The sequence below is a fragment of the Carcharhinus amblyrhynchos genome, chromosome 7 (genome assembly GCF_965287045.1).
Source record: "Carcharhinus amblyrhynchos chromosome 7, sCarAmb.v2.hapA, whole genome shotgun sequence".
Classification (NCBI taxonomy): Eukaryota; Metazoa; Chordata; class Chondrichthyes; order Carcharhiniformes; family Carcharhinidae; genus Carcharhinus; species Carcharhinus amblyrhynchos.
Genome location: NC_137330.1, coordinates 108,945,765 through 108,967,207, shown reverse-complemented (window position 1 = coordinate 108,967,207; position 21,443 = coordinate 108,945,765). Strand labels below are relative to the sequence as shown.

The 21,443-nt window shown below is 42.3% G+C and overlaps 1 protein-coding gene across 2 annotated transcripts in view; it reads left to right on the top strand.

Annotated features, from left to right (window-relative positions):
• The window catches only part of nphp1 (nephronophthisis 1), a 68,647-nt gene extending 47,591 nt beyond the window's left edge, over window positions 1–21,056 (top strand). For both annotated transcript variants that reach the window (XM_080192930.1, XM_080192931.1), the window contains 6 exons: window positions 423–499; window positions 582–675; window positions 2,130–2,242; window positions 4,184–4,257; window positions 7,422–7,466; window positions 20,045–21,056. In XM_080192930.1, coding sequence (XP_080049056.1) covers window positions 423–499; window positions 582–675; window positions 2,130–2,242; window positions 4,184–4,257; window positions 7,422–7,466; window positions 20,045–20,323 — 682 coding nt within the window. In that variant the 3' untranslated portion in view covers window positions 20,324–21,056. The remainder of the gene's footprint in view (window positions 1–422; window positions 500–581; window positions 676–2,129; window positions 2,243–4,183; window positions 4,258–7,421; window positions 7,467–20,044) is intronic.
• The last annotated feature ends 387 nt before the right edge of the window (window positions 21,057–21,443 follow it).

Genomic DNA, 21,443 nt, shown 5'->3' with positions numbered 1-21,443 from the left:
TTCCCAGTAACTTCTTATCTTGCGGAGAGGGAGGATCCAGAGGATAGCATGAGATCATACAAACTTGAAATAAGACCTCTGTAACTTTGGGGCAGTGACAAAATCCCTTCCTATGGGCATATTAAGAGGTATTAGAACATATGACCAAAAGCTTAGTCAATATAGTCATCAATGGTCTCTTCTTTACCCTCCTTTTTGAGTTTTGTGGAAATGTGCTTGTTTCCCACACTTTCAGTTCCCTCTCTTACCTTCATTTGTGCATCTTGTGCAATGCCCTCCCTATTCTTGTAATATATCTTGGAATGTCTCAGCTACTGTATAAATGTCTTGTGCAATGATGACATCCACACACCTTTGTGATTTTTCTGAAGTCGATCAAAAATATTAATGCTTGTTTGGTATTTTTTTCATGAACATTATAGGACCTATGAATTGGTATTAAATGGTGGAACACCTTATGAGAAAGGATTAGAAGTTGATCCAACAGTCTCTAAGAGAGGTGAGATGTATCAATTTTTACGCAGATATTCTTGAATCCTTGAACTATATCCTCCTAATCTTTTTTTGCCTTTCTGCTTTAGCTTCTCTTTTTGGGCAACTGATGGCCACCAGGAAACAACCAAAACTACTAATAAAACTGAAGTCACCGACTAAGAAGATGAGAGATATCCTGGAGTAAGTATTTATGATCTGTGTGGTAATTTATCTTGCAAGACCGCCAAACCATACTGATTTAAGTAATACTTGTTTTTGAATAGGCATTTATTTTTGTTGAATACTCACGTGTCACTGAGATAAAGAACAAGAAAATTACAGCTCTTCGGCCTTACAAGTCTGCACCAACGATGCTGCTTGACTTAACTAAAACCCCCTACCATTCCGGGGGCCATATCCCTCTATTCCCATTCCATTCATGCACTTGTCAAGATGCCCTTAAAAGTCACTACTGAGAGTTCCAGGCACCCACTATTCTCTGCCTCGTACATCTCCATTAAACCTTGCCTCTCGCACCTCAAACCTATGCCCCCTAGTAATTAACACTTCTATCCTGGGGGAAAAAGCTTCTGACTATCCACTCTGTCCATGCTTCTCTTAATCTTGCAGATTTCTATTAGGTCTCCCCTCAACCTCCATCACTTCAGTGACAACAAATCAAGTTTCTCCAACCTCTCCTCATAACTAATGCCCTCCATGCCGAGCAACATCCTGATAAATCTTCTCTCTACCCTCTCCAAACCCCCCACATCCTTCTGGTAGTGTGGCAACCAGAATTGAACACTATGTGCAAGTAACTTTGAGGGCCTAATATTTTTGATTCCTTTAGGATATGTGGGAGAATGCTGCAGGAGGATGAATTTCTAGGGAATCTTTATCTATTTATTAGTCACAGGTAGGCTTACATTAACACTGGAAATAAGTTAATGTGAAATCCCCTATTGCCACACTCCGGTGCCTGTTTGGGTGTACTGAGGGAGAATTTAGCATGGCCAATTCACCTAACTTGCACATCTTTGAAGTGTGGGAGGAACCAGAACACCCGGAGGAAATCCATGCAGACATGAGAAGAACATGCAGACTGCACACAGACAGTGACCCAAGCCGGGAGTTGAACCCCAGGTCCCTGGCACTGTGAGGGAGCAATCCTAACCATTATACCTAGATTCTCTGGAATATCTTTATCTGAAGCACTGTGGAACCTCCAATAAATAGTGTGAACAGCATTTTTCCAGGGTTTCCAGGCCTCTGTGGTGGACAAGGACCATTGTGGAAATACATTGTGGAAATAGGTTTAATCAGACAAGTAGAGAGAAACTATTTCCATTCACTATAGGACTATCAAGCTCATCATCAAACAAACAAAGGGAGAAGTTGAGAGTGTTTTTACACAGCATGTTGTTAGGCTAGAGGAGGTTGCTGGAGAAATTAGCTGGATTAGATTGTCTTGCTTTTTGAAATGATGGAGAAAATTAATGCAACTACATGCAGAAACTTAATTCACCAATTAGCAGCTGTGGCTGCATTCCTGTGTGGACACTGCAGAAGTTGTGGAATAGCATTGGTTCACACCTGAGAGCTATAATGTAACAGTGATTGACTTGTATTGAGTACTTGCTTACTTTTGTTCACAGCTTGCTTCCACAAACTCTGGTTGGCCCAAGTTGCTGTATCCACCTGTTGGCATTTTATCGACAATTACTTGCAGATGCGCTTCTTAAAGACCGAGTTAATGTACAAAAAGCTGGTGAGACCTCAGACTAAAAATTGCACTATGTATAGAGGTGAAAATTGCTCTAGGTGTAGGCATACATAACCACTGATACTGTTATTTTAATAAAGTCATAGCTGATCCTCTGCCTTAACTCTACTCTCCCATCCATCCTCATGTCCTTTGGGCCCACTGAAGTCTAAAACTGATCTCAGAGTAGAATATCCTCAATGACTGAGCATTCAGAACTTATTCAGGGCTGGACAGTACTAATCCCTACCCATTTCCTCTTGGAAGTTAAAACAAACTTAACTGATCAGTTGTGTTGTGGTCATTTTGCTGGTCCGTCCTATAGGCTTTGCCATTATCTGCAGAGCCAGCCACAATCTCAAAGGACAATTCGAGGCTTTTAAACAATTGGTGTGTCCATGATTGGGAATTGTTTAAACTGCGCTGATATGCATGTCAATATTGTTTGATTTTTGTAAAGCAATAGAAACTATTAGCACAAAGTATACCATTTTCCTGTTTCATCATTGATAACTTCCGTGCCTCAAAGCAATAAATTCTTATCTAGCCATGAAGTTTTTAAATTAACTTACAAGATGTGGTTGTCGCTGGCTTTATTGCCCTTCTCTATTTGCACATGAGAGTTCCTTTGCACATAACTTAGGATTGCCCTTGCACAAAACAAGTTCCCCTGTCCATCCTGACATTGTGTTGTTCGCTGCTTCAAATACTTATTCAATACGTCTTTAAAAGGCGAAAATGATTTTAGTAAAGTATTTTGGGAGCCCCCCAGGAGTGCCATCCAACAAAACTTATCATCCATCTATGTTTAGCCAAAGAATAATTTAAGGAGTACCTTACGGGAGAAAAGAAAGGCAGAATTCCAAAGCTTTAGAAAGTTGACACGGCCACAAATGTAGAGTGATTTTATAATAAAGGATACTTAAAAAGGCAAAATTGAAGAACACCAGATATCTTTAAGGGGGTTATAATGCTGAAGGGGATTAAAGAGGGAGGGAGAGCAATGCCATCACAAGGATTTGAAAAAAGGATGAGAATTTCAAAATCGAGGCATTGCTTAACCGGGAACCAATGCAGGTCAGTGAGCATGGGATGATGGGTGAAAGGGATTTGGTATTGCTTAGGGCTTGGACAGAAGTGATTTAGATTACCTCAAGTTTACATAGGGTAGAATGTGGGAGCCTGGCCAGGAGTATGTTGGAATAGTCAAGTCAAATCAACATGAGGGTTTCTACGGCAGATGAGCTGAAGCAAGCACATAATTGGATGATTTTACAGAGGTGGAAATAAGCAGTCTTAGTATTGGTACAGATGTAGAATAGAGCTTATCTTAGGATGAAATATGATTTACAAACAGTTCAGCCTCAAGAATTGCTAGGGAGAGGGGAAGGAGTTAGTGCCTAGGGAACTGAATTTGTAGTGGGATCTAATGGCTTTGTTTTTCCTAATATTCTATTGGGAGTAAATTTCTGCTTATTCAATGCTGATATCAGAGGAGCAGGATTCCAGTTTACGGTGGCGAGGGATCGAGTGAGATGGTAATAGGTAGAGTTAAATATAGTGAATGTTCAGTGGAAACTGCCACTTTAACTCAGATTTTCATAACCTCCTCAGTGCCAGTAGGAACAGTCCATGTGCGAGTCACTCTCACCTCATAATGGCCACTCCTCCCCCATCATTGAATCCTGCACCAAGATGTTAAACCACTAAAATATATCTCACCAATACTGATTATTTTCACCTTATTACGGCAACTCCATCAAGTACCCAATCCATAATACTCCCCACCCAAACTACTGCGTCAGTGGTATAACTCTGACAAAGGAAGCTACTGGTTTTGGACCAGTTCTTGTACTTTGCCAAATTTTCTTCAACAAAGAAACTTTTGATGTGCTATAATAATGTATGTGCATCAGCATTGATTTTCCTTGTTTGCTTTATTTGCAGAACTCATTGGTAACCCAGTGTTGGCAACATTTCCAGAAGTACTGGAACAAACTGATATCTTAGATGCTCTTAGGGTGAGTCTGTTGTTGCTCAGCATTACCATTTCCTGAGCATGTTGAAAACCAGATAGTTACTCCAGTGCTGTTCTAACTGCTCTCATACTCCATTTTACACAAATTCCATCTCATCCAAACATTTCTGTAGTATCTGGCAAGATAATGAAATATTTTAACCATAGGCAGAGGCGGGTACAATTTTGTCTTTTAAAAAGCATTCAGACAGTTGCATGGGTAAGATGGGTACAGAGGGATTTGGGCCAAACACGGGCAGTTGGGACTAGCTTAGTGGTAAACTGGGTGGCATGGACAAGTTGGGCCGAAAGGCCTGTTTCCATGCTGTTCACCTCTGATTTCTATTATAGAGATATAGAAATAGGATGGCACAGTGATTAGCACTGCTGCCTTACAATGCCAGGGACCTGGGTATGATTTCTGGTTTGGGTCGCCGTTTATGTGTGTGTGTGTGTGTGTGTGTGTGTGTGTGTGTGTGTGTATATATGTGTGTACATAGAACATAGAACATTACAGCGCAGAACAGGCCCTTCGGCCCACGATGTTGCGCCGACCAGTTAAAAAACAATGACCCTCTAACCTAAACCAATCCCTTTTCATCCATAAACCTATCCACGGATCTCTTAAATGCCCCCAAACTAGGCGCATTTACAACTGCAGCAGGCAGGGCATTCCAATCCCTCACCACCCTCTGGGTAAAGAACCTACCCCTGACATCCGTCCTATAACTACCCCCCCTTAATTTAAAGCCATGTCAAGGTGTAGTCTGCACATTTTCCCCGTATCTGTGTGGGCTTCCTCCAAGTGCTCCAGTTTTCTCCCAAAGCCTGAAAGATGTACTAGTTAGGTGCATTGGCCATGATAAATTCTCCCTCAGTGTACCTGAGCAGGTGCCAGGGTGAGGATCTTCACAGTAACTTCATTGCTGTGTTAATGCAAGCCTACTTGTGACACGAGTAAACAAACTTTAGGCAAAAGATGTTAAAATAACTTTGGTTTATTTATATATGTGGATAAAAGGCCTTTTTTAGTGGATTATCTGGAATGTGGATGTACAGTAAAACAACATTGATTTACATTTGTATAGCACCCTTAATGTTGGAAAACATTTCACAAAAGTGTAATCAACCAAAAATTGACAGTGCGTCAAAGGATGAGATGCTGGATACTGTGACTAAAGCTTGGTATAAGAACTAAGTTTTAAGGCAGTTCTTAAAGGAGAGAAAAGTAGAGATATTTAGGGAGGGAATTCCAAAACTTTGGCTTAAGGTGACTGAAGGGAAGCCTGCTCTGCCATTTATTATGATCATGGCTGATCACCTCATCTTCCCCTCCCCCATCCTTTAATTCCTGTCACCTCAAGTGCTATACCTAGCTGCCTATTGAAAACATTCAATGCTTTAGCCTCAACTAAAATCTGTGGTAGTGAATTCCATAGGCTGATCACTGTTGTGAAGTTAGTGTTTGTAAAATTATAAACAAACTTCTGAAATGCTAAGAGTTGTAAAATTTCATGATTCTGTTGGAAAAAGTAGATTTTTCAGTACTGAAGAGGTACGTGTACAAAAATACAGTACACAGAGAGCATAGAGTGAAACACTGTATCACGAGCTTAGGCAGTGGTGCTGCCAAGGCAACAGGTTGTTTTTTTGAAGTTTGAAGGAACTAGGTGCAACATAGAGTACAATTTAGGATGAACTTATAAATGAAAGATGAAAGAACAGCCAGGAGAGATTTGGAATAATTCTGGAAGGCCTTTTTAGCAACAAGGAAAATTCAGTTGGAGAATTTTTCTTTAATAATAGGCAGGCAAAAATCTTTTTACAAGAATAAAAGCTGCTGCAGTCTTATAGCTCTTCGTGGAAGCACCACATTCTTATGATAAAGCACACCTGTAGTAGGTGCCAGTAAACCCAAGCCTACCACAGATTAAGGCCCAAATCCTTTGCTGTCGCTAGTATGCTCAGCCATTTTCTGATATCACGAGGAATGAATTGAATTGGCTGCTGACTGGCATCAGTCTTGCTGGGAACCTTATGATGGGGCTGAAATGGATCATCCACTTGACATTGCTAGCTGAAGATGTTTGTATTCATTTCTGTCCTGTATTCATACTCATTTGCTGGACTGTAGTATCATTGAAGATGGGAATGCTCATGGAGTCTCCCTCTGTGGTTGGATATTTAATTAGTGACTGAATGTGACAGAAGGTTGCAGGGCTTTGATATAATATGTTGGTTGTGAGATTACTTAGCACTGTCTATAGTATGCTGCCTCTGCTGTTTATCATGTCTGTAAGTATTCCTGTTGTAGCTCCACCTGGCTGACAGCTCATTTTTGGTATGCCTGATGCTACACCTGGCACGCCCTCCTGCATTACAAGAATATGCAACAACGTGAAGCAACAGATTATTTTGAATTATTTGATTAGAATTTTGAAATCAAAATGTTCATGTTGATTCTAGCTTGCTGTTCATGATCAAAGATCATGGATGGAATTTTCCGCCATGGGAACTGTAGCAGGTGGGATACGGACAATACAAATGTCCGTTGAGTTCAGCCTGGCATTGTAAGGCAGCAGTGCTAATCACTATGCCATCCTATTTCTATATCTCTACAGTAGCGGTCATAGAGGTGAACAGCATGGAAACAGCCCCTTCGGCCCAACTTATTCATGCCACCCAGTTTTTACCACTAAGCTAGTCCCAATTGCCTGTGTTTGGCCCATATCCTTCAAGTCATCTCCTCCATCTCCATCCGCTAATTCTGAACTTTAATGTCAGATGATTTGTAAATTCCAGTTAAGGAGGTTTCAACTACTAAAGCTGACCGGGGAATGCACAATGCATTCTAAAATGGCATTAGTTTTTGTTTTAACTCAGCACTGATATTAATCAGCCTCAAGTTTTTAAAGTAATTATTAACAACAGATATTGTTATTGGTCACATGATGTACTTAATTTCTGCACCCCATTTTAGAATCGTGCCCTTTATTTTATATTGCCTCTCCTTGTTCTTCTGACAGAAGGTATTGCTTTACACTTCTCTGCATATTCATTTGAACACTTTTATTTCTGCGACTGAGGATCATATGTTTTTGATAAAAATACTGTTAGTATGGAAAGTGTTCTCACCATTACTGACACTGTTTGATTTCCACTTGACAGAGTGCGTGGTCTGAAAAGGAAGTAACTTTAAGCCGGCCTGAGAAGGTAATGTGTTTTCAGTGTATGTTACCAGCCTCATTTGCCTGTAAATTAAGAGCAAAATCATAACTTAGAAATAAATACCCTGCTTGCAACATATTTGATGTGGAGATGCCGGCGTTGGACTAGAGTAGGCACAGTAAGAAGTTTCACAACACTAGGTTAAAGATTTATTTGGTATCACGAGCTTTTGGAGCCATGCCCCTTCCTCAGGTGACTGGAGAGTTGGGTTCACAAATATGGCGCATATATAGGCAGAGACACAATTGTAGGATAATGGTTGGATTCCAAAATGGATTTTGCCTATATATGCCTGTTTGTAATCCCAACTCTCCACTCACCTGATGAAGGAGCAGCACTCTGAAAGCTCATGATACCAGATAAACCTGTTGGACTTTAACCTGGTGTTGTGAGACTTCTTACTATACAACATACTTCATTCATCCCTTCTGAAAATTTTCCACACTCTGGTTCATTGCAATGAAAAAGTACCAAACATAGGCCAAGCTGTTTTTGTTCAGGTGGAAGGAGGAGTGACCATCAACAACAAGAAGCTGCATTTATACAGCATTCTTATAGTGATAAAACATCCTAGAGAGCTTCAAAGGAGAACTACCAAATCTACTATCAGATGGAACTTCTTCATTATGTAGCTCTTGAGCGCTTCCAATTGGTTGTTCAAGGGCAAGATTGGAAATTTACAGGAGGCATGTGGCTCTGCTTTTCTATCTATCTCCATCTTACAGGAACTGTGGTGCGCAAAAGTTGTAACGAATCTAATCAAAAAGGAAAGAAAAGCGTACAGAAGATTCAGGGAACTAGGTTATGTTAGGGACCTAGCGGAGTATACGGCTTGAAGGAAGGAACTTAAGAAGGAAATTAGGAGAGCCAGAAGGGGTCATGAGAAGGCCTTGGTAGGTAAGATTAAGGAAAACCCTGAGGCGTTCTACAAATATGCGAAGAGTAAAAGGATGAGATGTGAAGGAATAGAACCTATAAAATGCGATGGTGGGAAAGATTGTATCGAACTGGTAGAAATAGCTTCGGTATTCACGGTGGAAAAATATCTTGGTGGTTGTAGTGCAGGCTTGTGGTGGACTGAAAAGCTTGAGTATGTGGACATTAAGAAAGAGGATGTTTTGGGGCTTTTGAATAGCATCAAGATAGATAAGTCGCTGGGACCGGATGGGATGTACCCCAGGTTGCTGTGGGAGGCGAGGGAAGAGATTGCAGAGCCTCTGGCGACAATCTTTGCGTCATCGATGGAAACGGGAGAGGTTTTGGAGGATTACGGATGTGGTTCCTCTATTCAAGAAAGGGAATAGAGATAGCCCAGGAAATTATCGACCGGTGAGTCTAACCTCAGTGGTTGGTAAGCTGATGGAGAAGATACTGAGGGACAGGATTTATGAACATTTAGAGAAGTTTATTATGCTCAAAAGTAGTCAGCACGGCGTTGTCAAAGGCAGATCATGCTTTATGAGCCTGGTTAAATTATTTGAAAATGTGACTAAACACATTGACAAAGGAAGAGCAGTAGATCTGGTTTATATGGGCTTCAGCAAGGCGTTCGATAAGGTCCCCCACGCAAGACTTATTGAGAAAGTGAGGGGGCATGGGATCCAAGGAGACGTTCCTTTGTGGATCTGGAACTGGGTTGCCCACAGAAGGCGGAGAGTGGTTGTAGATGGGTCTTTTTCTGCATGGAGGTCGGTCACCAGTGGAGTGCCCCAGGGATCTGTCCTGGGACCCTTGCTGTTTGTGATTTTATAAATGACCTGGATGAGGAAGTGGAGGGATGGGTTGGTAAGTTTGCCGATGACACGAAGGTTGGAGGTGTTGTGGATAGTTTGGAGGGATATCAGAAGTTGTAGCGTGACATAGATAGGATGCACTTCTGGGCAGAGAAATGGCAGATGGACTTCAACCGGGATAAGTGTATAGTGGTACATTTTGGCAGATCAAATGGGATGAAGGAATATAATATTAAGGGTGACTCTTAGCACTGTGGAAGATCAGAAGGATCTTGGGGTCCGGGTTCATAGGACTCTCAAATTGGCTTCACAGGTAGAGGACGTGGTTAAGAAGGTGTATGGTGTACTGGCCTTCATCAATCGAGGAATAGAGTTTAGGAGTCGGGAGATAATGCTGCAGCTTTATAAAACCCTGGTCAGACCGCACTTGGAGTACTGGGATCAGTTCTGGTCACCTCGTTACAGGAAGAATGCAGAAGCCATTGAAAGGGTGCAGAGGAGATTTACAAGGATGTTGCCTGGATTGGGTGGCATGCCTTATAAGGATAGGTTGATAGAGCTTGGTCTTTTCTCCTTGGAGAGACGAAGGATGAGAGGTGACCTGATAGAGATATATAAGATGTTGAGAGATATTGATCGGGTGGATTCTCGGAGGCTTTTTCCCAGGGCTGAAATGGCTGCCACAAGAGGACACCGGTTTAAGTTGCTGGGGAGTAGGTACAGAGGAGATGTCAGGAGTAAGTTTCTCACTCAGAGGATGGGGGGTGCATGGAATCGGCTGCCGTTGGTGGTGGTGGAGGCAAATTCGATATGGTCTTTTAAGAGACTTCTGGATGAGTACTTGGGACTTAATGGGATTGAGGGTTATAGGTAAGCCTGGTAGGTAGACATGTGATCGGCGCAACTTGTGGGCTGAAGGGCCTGTTTGTGCTGTAGTTTTTCTATGATTCTATGAAAACACCACACTCGGGCGCCTGTTCGGTTACACAGAGGGAGAATTTAGCATAGCCAATGCACTGAACCAGCAAGTCTTTCAGACTGTGGAAGGAAACGAGCACCTGGAGGAAAACCCATGCAGACATGGGGAGAACATGCGGACTCTGTACAGATAGTGACCCAAACCAGGAATTAAACCCAGGTCCCTGGTGCTGTGAGGCAGCAGTGCTAACCACTGCGCCAACGTGTTGACCAATTTGCAATGTACATTTTAAGTTTTGTTACTTTTAAAGGCCAAAAGAGTCACTAGAGAGAGAAAGAGTAGAACCTCTTAAGAACATAAGAACATAAGAAATAGGAGCAGGAGTAGGCCATCTAGCCCTTCGAGCCTGCCCCACCATTCAATAAGATCTTGACTGATCTGTTGTGGCTCAGTTCCACATTCCCGCCCTCTCCCCATAACCCTTAATCCCCTCGCTTATCAAAAACCCATCAACCCGCGTCTTAAAAATATTTAGTGAGGCAGCCTCCACCACTTCAACGGGCAGAGAATTCCAGAGATTCACCACCCTTTGAGTGAAGAAGTTCCTCCTCAACTCCATTCTAAACCGCCCCCCCTTTATCTTGAGGCTGTGCTCCCTAGAGCTACTGTCCTTTCTGAGCGGGAAGAGTCTCTCCACCTCTATCCTATCCATCCCATTCATCATCTTGTACGTCGCAATGAGATCTCCCCTCATTCTTCTAAACTCTAACGAGTACAAGCCTAGTTTATTCAGCCTCTCCTCCTAGCTCAACCCCCTCAACTCCGGTATCAGCCTAGTAAACCTCCTCTGCACTCCCTCCAAGGCCAAAATATCCTTGCGTAAGTACGGCGCCCAAAACTGCACACAGTACTCCAGCTATGGCCTCACCAATGCCCTATACAGTCGCAGCAAGACCTCCCTACTTTTATATTCAGTCCCCCTCGCTATGAAGGCCAGCATCCCATTAGCCTTCCTGACCACCTGCTGCACCTGCAAAGTCATCTATTTGCGTATCAAGAAATAGGTGAGATCCTAAATGAATATTCCTCATTAGTATTCACTGTTGAGAGAAGCATGAATGTTAGGGAACTTGGGGAAATAAATAGTAATGTCTTGAAGAGTATACATTATTACAGAGGAGGTGGTGCTGGAAGTCTTAAAGCACATCAAGGTAGATAAATCCCTGGGACTTGATGAAGTGTGTCCCAGGACACTCTGGGAGTTTAGGGAGGAAATGCGGTTCCCTAAGCAGAGATATTTGAATCATCGCTAGTTACAGGTGAAGTCCTTGAACATAGAACATAGAACACTACAGCACAAACAGGCCCTTCGGCCCACTAGTTGCGCCGCTCACTTGTATACCTACTAAGCTATAGACCTATCTATAACCCCCAATCCCATTAGATCCCATATACTCATCCAGAAGTCTTTTAAAAGACCCCAGCGAGTTCGCCTCCACCACCACCGACGGCAGCTGATTCCATTCACTCACCACCCTCAGAGAAAAACTTACCCCTAACATCTCCTCTGTACTTGCTTCCCTGCACCTTAAATCTGTGTCCTCTCGTAGCGACCATTTCAGCCCTGGGAAATAGCCTCCGAGAATCCACCCTATCTATTCCTCTCAACATCTTATAAACCTCTATCAGGTCACCTCTCAACCTTCTTCTCTCCAGGGAGAAGAGTCCCAGCTCCCTCAACCTATCTTCATAAGGCATGCCTCCCAATCCAGGCAACATCCTTGTAAATCTCCTCTGCACCCTTAGCTTCCACGTCCTTCCTATAGTGAGGCGATCAGATCTGCACACAGTACTCCAAGTGGGGTCTGACAAGGGTCCTATAAAGTTGCAGCATTACCTCCCGACTCCTAAACTCAATCCCTCGATTAATGAAGGCCAGTACACCTTACGCCTTCTTGACCACATCCTCCATCTGCGAGGCCGATTTAAGAGTCCTGTGGACCCGGACCCCAAGATCCCTCTGCTCTTCAACACAGCAGAGACTCCTACCCTTGATATTGTATTCCTTCATCCCATTGGTCCTGCCAAAATGGACCACTACACATTTATCTGCGTTGAAGTCCATCTGCCACTTCGCCCAGTCTTGCATCCTATGTCCTGCTGCAACTTCTGACATCCCTCCAGACCATCCACAACACCACCAACCTTCGTATCGTCTGCGAACTTGCTAACCCAGACGATAGATTGAAGATTGGAGGGTGGCAAATGTTGTTCTTCTTTTAAGAAGGGTTCAGTGAAAAGCCTGGGAACTACAGGCTGGTGAGCCTCACATCTGTAGTGGGTAATTTGTAAGAAGGTATTTTGGGAGACAGGATCTAAAAGGCATGTAGAGACACAAGGACTGATTGGGGACAGCCAGCATGGCTTTGTGAGTGAAAAATCATGTCTCACAAATTTGATTGAGTTTTTTGAAAGGGTAACCAAGAAGGTAGATGAGGGCAGTGCTGTTAATGTTGTCTACATGAACTTTAGCAAGATCTTTGACAAAGTACCTCATGGTAGGTTGTTGCATAAGGCTAAATCTCGTGGAATCCAGGGTGAGGTAGCCAAATGGATACAAAATTGGCTTAATTACAGAAGACAGAGGGTGGTTATAGAGAGTTGTTTTTCAAACTGGAGGCCTCTGACCAGTGGCGTGTCTCAGGGATCGGTGCTGAGTCCACTGTTATTTGTCATTTATATTAATGATTTGAATGAGAATTTAGTAGGCATGGTTAGTAAGTTTGCAGATGACACCAAAATTGGTGGCATAGTGGACAGTGTAGAAAGTTACTAGGTTGCAATGGGATCTTGGTCAATTAAACCAAATGCCTTGGTGCAGTTGGAGTTTAATTTAGATAAATGCGAACTGATGCTTGTCGGTTGACTGAACCAGGGCAGGACTTACTCAGTTAATGGTAGGGCGTTGGGGAGAATTATAGAACAAAGAGATCTAGGGATATAGGTTCGTAGCTCCTTGAAAATGGAGTTCACAGGTGGACAGAGTGGTGAAGAAGGCATTTGGCATGCTTGGTTTCATTGGTCAGAACATTGAATATAGGAGTTGGGACATCTTGTTGAAGTTGTATAAGACATTGGTAAGGCTACACTTGGAATACGGTGTACAGTTCTGGTCACCCTAATATAGGGAGGATATTATTAAACTAGAAAGAGTGCAGAAAAGATTTACTAGGATGTTACCGGGACTTGATGGTTTGAGTTATCAGGAGAGGCTGCATAGATGGGGACTTCTTTCTTTGGAGTGTAGGAGGCTGAAGGGTGATCTCATAGAGGTCTATGAAATGAGAGGCATAGATCAGCTAGATAGTCAACATCTTTTCCCAAAGGTAGGGGAGCCTAAAACTAAAGGTCATAGGTTTAAGATGAAGGGGAGAGATACAAAAGTGTCCAGAGGGACAATTTTTTGACACACAGGATAGTGAGTGTCTGGAACGAGCTGCCAGAGGTAGTAGTAGAGGCAGGTACAATCTTGTCGTATTAAAAAGCAGTTAAACAGTTACGTGGGTAAGATGGGTATTGAGGGATATGGGCCAAACATGGGCAATTGGGACTAGCTTAGGGGTTAAAAAATGGGGTGGCATGGACAGTTGGGCCGAAGGGCTGTTTCCATGCTGTAAATCTCTGTGACTGTAAATGCTGCCCTTCCCTTCCCCACCCCACCCTTTGTGGAAACACTGAGGTTCATTTTAACAATAAAATGTAAAATGTAATACACGTAGAATATAAAAAATGGAATGACAGATTAAGTCCTAACAAAGATGCTGGAGCATGGGAAATCTTCATGATGTGGTATACAATTAAGTCGCCAACTGCTAGACTTGGCCAGAGCTATGTTCAGAACAAAGATTGTTGTATTGTGAGTTCACAAAATGGAGAACCATCAGTCTCATGAGCCACGGTGGAAAATGAAAAAAAATCAACATATTTGTAAGTATGCAAAGGAAGCTGGATTGGGAATTAAACGAGGGATTGTGTGTGAACAATAATAAAGAAGATGAATGCAGTATTTCATTGCTAATGGTAACTGAGCGACAGATGTTAAGACCAAAGTGTATGTATAATTTGTACATTACAGGACAGTGCCTGAATCACAAAAATTAATGTATGTCCTATAAAGCATTGATTGGATAGACCTAAAACTTAGAAATTACCATCATTACTGGGCTCATAAAGCAGCAGTAGGAGTTTGTTGTGAGTTCACAAAATGGAACAAAATCCATAGATAACTGAGTAAAGATTTAATATTGTAGTATTATAGAATGTGACTGTTGGTGCAAAAAGAGACATGCAGTTAAAGTGTTTCACTCTGCACTCATCATTAACAAAACATACCTGATACGCTTGCTGCATTTGAATCTGCTACTGCATGCAGAAATTTGCTTGAACAGTTTAATATGCTGCCTCCCATGCTCAAAGTCACCTTGGAAATTGAACGGTTTAATAAATTCCTCTTCCTTGCTAGTTGAGAAGTCTAAGAATGAGCACTCTCCTACATTGTGTACATTCACCAGTCAGTATAAGTTTTGGGATTTCTCCATCTTCACATGTTATATTGGCCTTAGCAGCAAATTCATAAATAAGGTGCAAACAATTTGCTAATTGTGCAACCAGGGCACAGCAAAGCATGGTGAGGCTATCACAAACAGACCATGACTTGCAGGGCAGGATCTTGAGCCCAGACTCTTCATGTGCTGGCTTGCCGGCGGGAGTGCAAAATCTGGAGAGAACCAGAAATCCTGATCTTGCTGGCAAGATCAGGATTTCTGATTTTCCTGCTCTTCCGCAACGACCATAATGGGCGAGAACCTGATTTTAATACGTTATAATAAATTTAACTATGATTAAGTAGTCCCCTCGCCAAATTATTCACTGTCATGATATATTCATATCTCGTCAACATGATGTCACGTCGGGGGTGCAAAGGTAACTGTAGCCACGAGGGAGAGGACAGGACCAGGTTTCTGACGGGTGGGTCCTAGAGGATCTCCATTTAGGTGGGGGGGAGGGATGGGGCGGGGCGTGTGGAGAGCATGCACTGAAGGAGGTGCCACCAATAATTTGAGGGGTGGGGGAGTGGAGAAGGGTGGATGCAGGTGATAATCGTGGGGGCAGAGCCCCTGATACTTTGTGGGGGGGGGTGGTAGGTGGAGAAGATTGTTCTTTTTAAAAGTCTTGTCGGCTGAGTTCCCATCTCACCAGAGTGATAGTGTAAACCATACCCACTCATTTTTTAAATCTGAGCCTCAACATCCGGAGAGAAAACTGACGTGTGGAGCTGGAGAGCTTTGAAGAATTTTGACGAGATTCCACTTGCTGTACATATATACTCACAACTGGGCCTAAGGCTGTGATTTTTGAGAAGTGCCCAGTCTACCTCGAATTACTGTGGAAAGGCAAGGTATCTTTAAAAAATTAAGCAGCACATGAAGATACCATTTCATGCTGCTACTATGCAGTTGCTACACGGGTAGTAGTTTCCCCTATCAGAATGATGCTATTGAATCAAAAATATGTTCTGCCTATCATGCGAGTCATAGAATCACCACATTGCAGAAGGAGACCATTTGTCCCATTGAGCCTGTACCAATAACAATCCCACCCAAGCCCTATCCTCGTAACCACATGTATTTATCCGGCTAATCCCCCTGATTCAAGAGGCAATTTTAGCATGGCCAGTCCACCTTGCCAGCACATCTTTGGACTGTGGGAGGAATGATATGGAGAGGCCGATGTTGAACTGGGATAAGCACAGTAAGAAGTCTCTGAACACCGGGTTAAAGTCCAACAGGTTTATTTGGCAGCACAAGCTGTCAGAGCACTGCTCCTTCATCAGGTGAGGAAACCAGAGCATTTGGAAGAAACCTGGAGGAAACCCATGCAGACACAGGGAGAATGTACATACTCCACACAGACAGTTACCTGAGACTGGAATTGAGGTCCCAGGCGCTGTGAGGCAGCAGTGCTAAGCACTGTGCTGTCCACAAATGAGTTATGTGTTTTATGAATTTTTGGGTTGGTGCAATGCCAAGTCTGTAGGCTGTAAATTCCAATGACTGGCAGCTTGTATCAAACAGAAGGTCCCTTTGATTGTTTGTAGTAGGCAGAGAGATTACTGACTATACACAGCCAGTTTGTGTTTGTAAAATTCAAAACAATAGTGTTGAACATCATGATAGACAGTGGATGTGTTTGGTGGTCATCTTTCAAAGTTCTGTAGATTCCTGCAGTTGGTCCCTGGAGATTGGAAGGTAACAAATATAACCCCACTATTTGGGAAAAAACAGAGAGAACAAATGGGGAACTGTTTAGCCTGACATCAGCAATAGTCATAGAGATTTGCAGCATGAAAACAAGCCCTTTGTCTCAACTTGAATATGCCGCCCAGTTTTTACCATTAAGCTATTCCCAATTGCCCAAGTTTGGCCCGTATCCATTCATACCATCTTACTAATGTAACTGTCTAAATGCTTTTAAAAAAACAAAGTTGTACCTGCCTCTACTATTACGTCAGGCAGATAGTTCCAGACACTTACCAATGTCTTGTACAACTCCAACAAGACAACCCAACTCCTATATTCAGTGTTCTCACCAATGAAACCAAGAGGTAAAATGCTAGAACCTATTACAAAGGATGTAATAACTGGGCACATAGGAAATAATAGTAGGAATGACCAGAATAAATGTGGATTTATGAAACCGAAATCACATTTTGCAAACCTATATTGTGGCTGTAATTTGTGAAATAGATGAGAGGAACCACTGGATGTGATTTTCAGAAGGCTTTGATTAAGGTGCGAAATTAAACAGAATTGGAGCACGTGGGATTGGGAGTAATACACTGGCATGGATTGAGAATGGGTATTACACTGAACACATAAATGGGATACACTCAGGTTGGCAGGCAGTGACTGGTGGGATGCCACAAAGATCTGTGCTTGGGCCCCAACGTTACACAACTATATCAATGATTTGGATCTGGGGACCAAATGTAATATTTCCAAATTTACTGATTGCACAAAACTAGATGAGAATGTGAGTTGTAAAGAATCTTCAAGGGGATTTAGATAGATTGTGAGTGGGCAAGAACATGGCAGATGGAATATAATGTGGAAAAATATGAAGTTATTCAGTTTGGCAGGGAAAACAAATGGCATCGTATTCCTTAAATGGTTGGAAAGTATTGATGTCTAAAGTAGCGTGGGGTGTCCTTTTCATTAGCCTCTGAAAGCTAACATGCAGGTGCAGCAAGCAAATAGCCTATTTTCTGTGCTGCTTCTTGCAGTTAATTCCATCATAGACAGAATGCAGCTTTCCTTTAAATGGCAAGGTACAGTTAAGGCAGGCAGGCCATCTGCGAGCCATCCGCACTAGTGGGCCTCCTATTTAGTTTGCAACCAGTCAGCAACATGCATAGTACTGGGTTGCATGCTGAAACCATTAAAATGAAGAGACAGCATAAAGTTTATGTGCAGCCTTCTTCAACGGGACTGGGCAAGGGGTAATCCTGAAATGCAGTCCGTGCACTTCAAAATGGGAGTACTCAAATTTTTCCCCAAGTTTTCTTGTCGTTGCAGCCTTGCATTAAAATGGCTGGTGCAGGAGGAAGAAATGAGCTTTCTTATGTTTAGGCAAAGAAAACATAATGGAGCTATCAGCAGGGAACATTTTAGCTGAGTCACAAAGTAAGTTTACTTAGCAGATATAATTTGCAGCAAGACAATGTGTTTAAAAAGAAAGATACATTTCACTGATGAAAACAACATAAAATTGACCCAATTTAGAAGCCAGTGAAACCGAAGCTCTTGAATTTTGCTCTGTAACCTGTAACACAAGTATCGACAGGTACAAGGGAGAGACAAGGAGTGTTTGAAATGAGTTTGTGTAACATTCTTGGGCCCAGAAATTGTGTTGCACTGTACCTGTTTTTCAGGCATTACATTGTCAAAGACAAGCAGGGATGGGCAATAATTGCTGTCTGCAACACCCATATCCTGAGAAATAATTAATAGTAATGTTGTGGGGGCATCTATACTGCACATAGGTATGTGAAAGTGGCTTGTCCTTGAATATATCCCATATTCGTATAAAGAATAAAGTTAGTTTATTTATTAGTCACAAGTAAGCTTTTATTAACACTGCAATAAAGTTCCTGTGAAAATCCCCAAGTCGCCACACTCCGGCGCCTGTTCAGGTACACTGAGGGAGAATTTAGCATGGCCAATGCACCTAACCAGCGCGACTTTCAGACTGAGGAAGGAAACCGGAGCACCCAGAGGAAACCCACACAGATATGGGAAGAATGTGCAAACTTGGCACAGACAGTGACCCAAGCGGGAATCAAACCTGGGTCTCTGGCACTTGAGGTAGCAGTGCTAACCACTGCCATCGTGCCACCCAAAATATGATGTTTTTTAGTTTTTCCTGAGGTTCAGAGCCCCACAAAATGTGCATGCTGTTAAGTGATTAGAAATAGCTGACTAATACAGGGTCTTAACAACAAGACTATGACACAATTCATTCAACAAATGTTCTTTTGTGTAACTTCAGGCACAAACTAAAGACATATTGCAAACTGGTTTATGCGATTTTACTTCTCCCACTCGATGTAGAAATTTAAAAAAATAAAGATTTGCATTTCTTAGGCATCTTTTATGACCATCAGATATCTCAAAAGTGTTTACAGCCAATCAAGTTACTTTTGAAGTGTAGTCATTGCAATGATGTAGGAAATACAACAACAAACATGCACATGGCAAACTCCCACAAACTAATGTCATAATGACCAGTGAATCTCTTTTTGTGATGTTGATTGAAGGATAAATATTGAGCAAGACACTGAGGATAACTCCCTTCCTTCAGAATAGTACAGTGCGAGACTTTCTACATCCACCTCAGAAGTTATTTGGTGGCATGACTTTGACATTTGCATCAACCTTGACGTTTGTACTGAAGCTCTGGAGTTGGAACCCAAAACCTCATGACTGAAGTGAGAGTGTTACCAACTGAAATGTTGCTACAACAGTGACTACATTTCAAAAGGGACTTAATTGATTGCAAAGTGCTTTGAGATGTCCAGTGGATGCAAAAGACATTATATGTAAATTTAAACCACAAATACAAAATAATCAGTTGTACTCCAGAATTATACTGTCATTTCTGTATTTTTGCAAAATAGAATATGTTGTGAGCGTGGGAATATAACTGCAAACTCAGCTTGTGTTTATATATAAACTTGCCTAAATCTGCCAACACCTCGCACTTGATTTTAATTGGAATCATAGAATCGCTACAGTGCTGAAAGAGACCGTTTGGCCATTCAAGTCTGCACTGACCACAATCCCACCCAGGCCCTGTACCAATAACCCTATCTATTTAGTCCTCCTGACACTAAGGGACAGTTTAGCATGCCAAACCAACCTAACCTGCACATATTTGTAGTGTGGGAGGAAACCAGAGCACCCGAAGGAAACTTACGAGGGGAATTTCACAGTAACTTCATTGCAGTGTTAATGTAAGCATTACTTGTGACTAACAAATAAATTTTAACGCAGACACGGGGAGAACGTGCAAATTCCGCACAGATGGTGACCTGGGACCCTGGCGCTGTGAGGCAGCAGTGCTGACCACTGTGCCGCCCCTAAAGTAGTTCTTTAATTCACATTGGTGTATTTAATTTGATACTAATAGGGACACATCAGATTAAGGTACCCATTGTTTGGAATAGGATTCTTTCCTGCATTTTCTTTTAGACATCCTCTGACAGCAAAATGATTTTTGAAGAAGTTACTCTTGTGTGTTTAAATGAATATTAAGGAGCTCTTCTTATTGAATCTGATTCCTGTTCTTTTCAGAGGGACACAACATTTCTGAAGAGTTTATTTATCCAGGTGTACCATGACAGTGCATATCCTCTTCTTCGTTCCACAACTCTGCCAACAAACCGATGGGCGGATGATGAAATTGAAAGTAGCCGCTGGAAGGCTATTGCTGACTTTTTACAAGAAAGCCAAAAGAGAGATGGCTCTCTTTACAGCCTGCTTTCTCCAGAACATGCTTATCAAGTTTTTGATGCCTCTGAGATAAGCTACGATTTTCTGGGGCTGGGTAGAAATACAGTTGTTGCAGACTGACTGTCAATTGCAATATTAAAGGGAAATCGTCTTACAAGGTGTTTTAATGAAGATTTTTTGACATACCTGTTTGGGAGGGAGAAGAGGCAAAGATCACCGTTTCAGTTTTATTGTGAGAAGATCCAAGTGGAATTGATATTTCAGCATGGTTTATCTTACTATGGAGCCATCACTATTACAGCAAGGTGAAGGCTCTCACATCTGTGCTGGTAACAGCTGGTGGAGCTAGTCGCAAATCATATTCTCCAGCGTCCCAGCCACGTATTTCTTGGCAGTGGGAAATGGTGCACTGTTCACTGGTGGTGGGATTCTCTGGTCTTGCTGCTGTCAATGGGATTTCCCATGGATGTCACTCCATGCTTCTGTGAAACCCCCGGGAGGGGGTGCACTGCCAACGGGACTGGAGAATTCACTGGCATGAATGGCCAAATGCCCCGCTCACACCCATATAATAAACCTTCTTTTTCAAACTTAACCCATAGACAACACTCCCAAAGGACGACATTCCATTGACCATGATGGCATTTGGACTCATGATCGCAGGGTTGCTTTTTCAGTGTCACATTTGTAGTACCTGTGCACAAGTTTGTATTTGCATGCAGTTACCCAACTGTGGCCCAATCAGTGTGTTGTACTAATCAAACAAAACACTCCCTGTTTTCCTTACAGTGACCCCATATTCTGACCAAATTATTATTCTTGTAAAAATATATATTAAAAAAGCTACATTGAATGCCCTTTGAATGACTGGGCCAATGGTATTCAGCATCTAAATACATCAGATCAAGTTCTTTTGCATGGAAATCCAGGACTTTTACTAGACTCTTGGGTCATTTTTACATTATTTCATGACTATTAATTGCCCTCTGAGATAGTGGGGCTGGCGGGGTGGGGGTTATCTATGCACATTACGAGGGGGTAGCGAGCTATGAAATGTTGAATGGAATGTTGTAAGATATTCAAAGTGACCAACACTGATTGTTGAGCAATGCAAACTACCAAGAAACAAGATACCAGTGTTATTTTAATGCTGATGATTGTTATCGAATGCAACCTATAAAGGCACCAAGCAGGCGAGGCACCATTCATGCCTAAGGGACGGCTGCAGGTAAGAAAATGG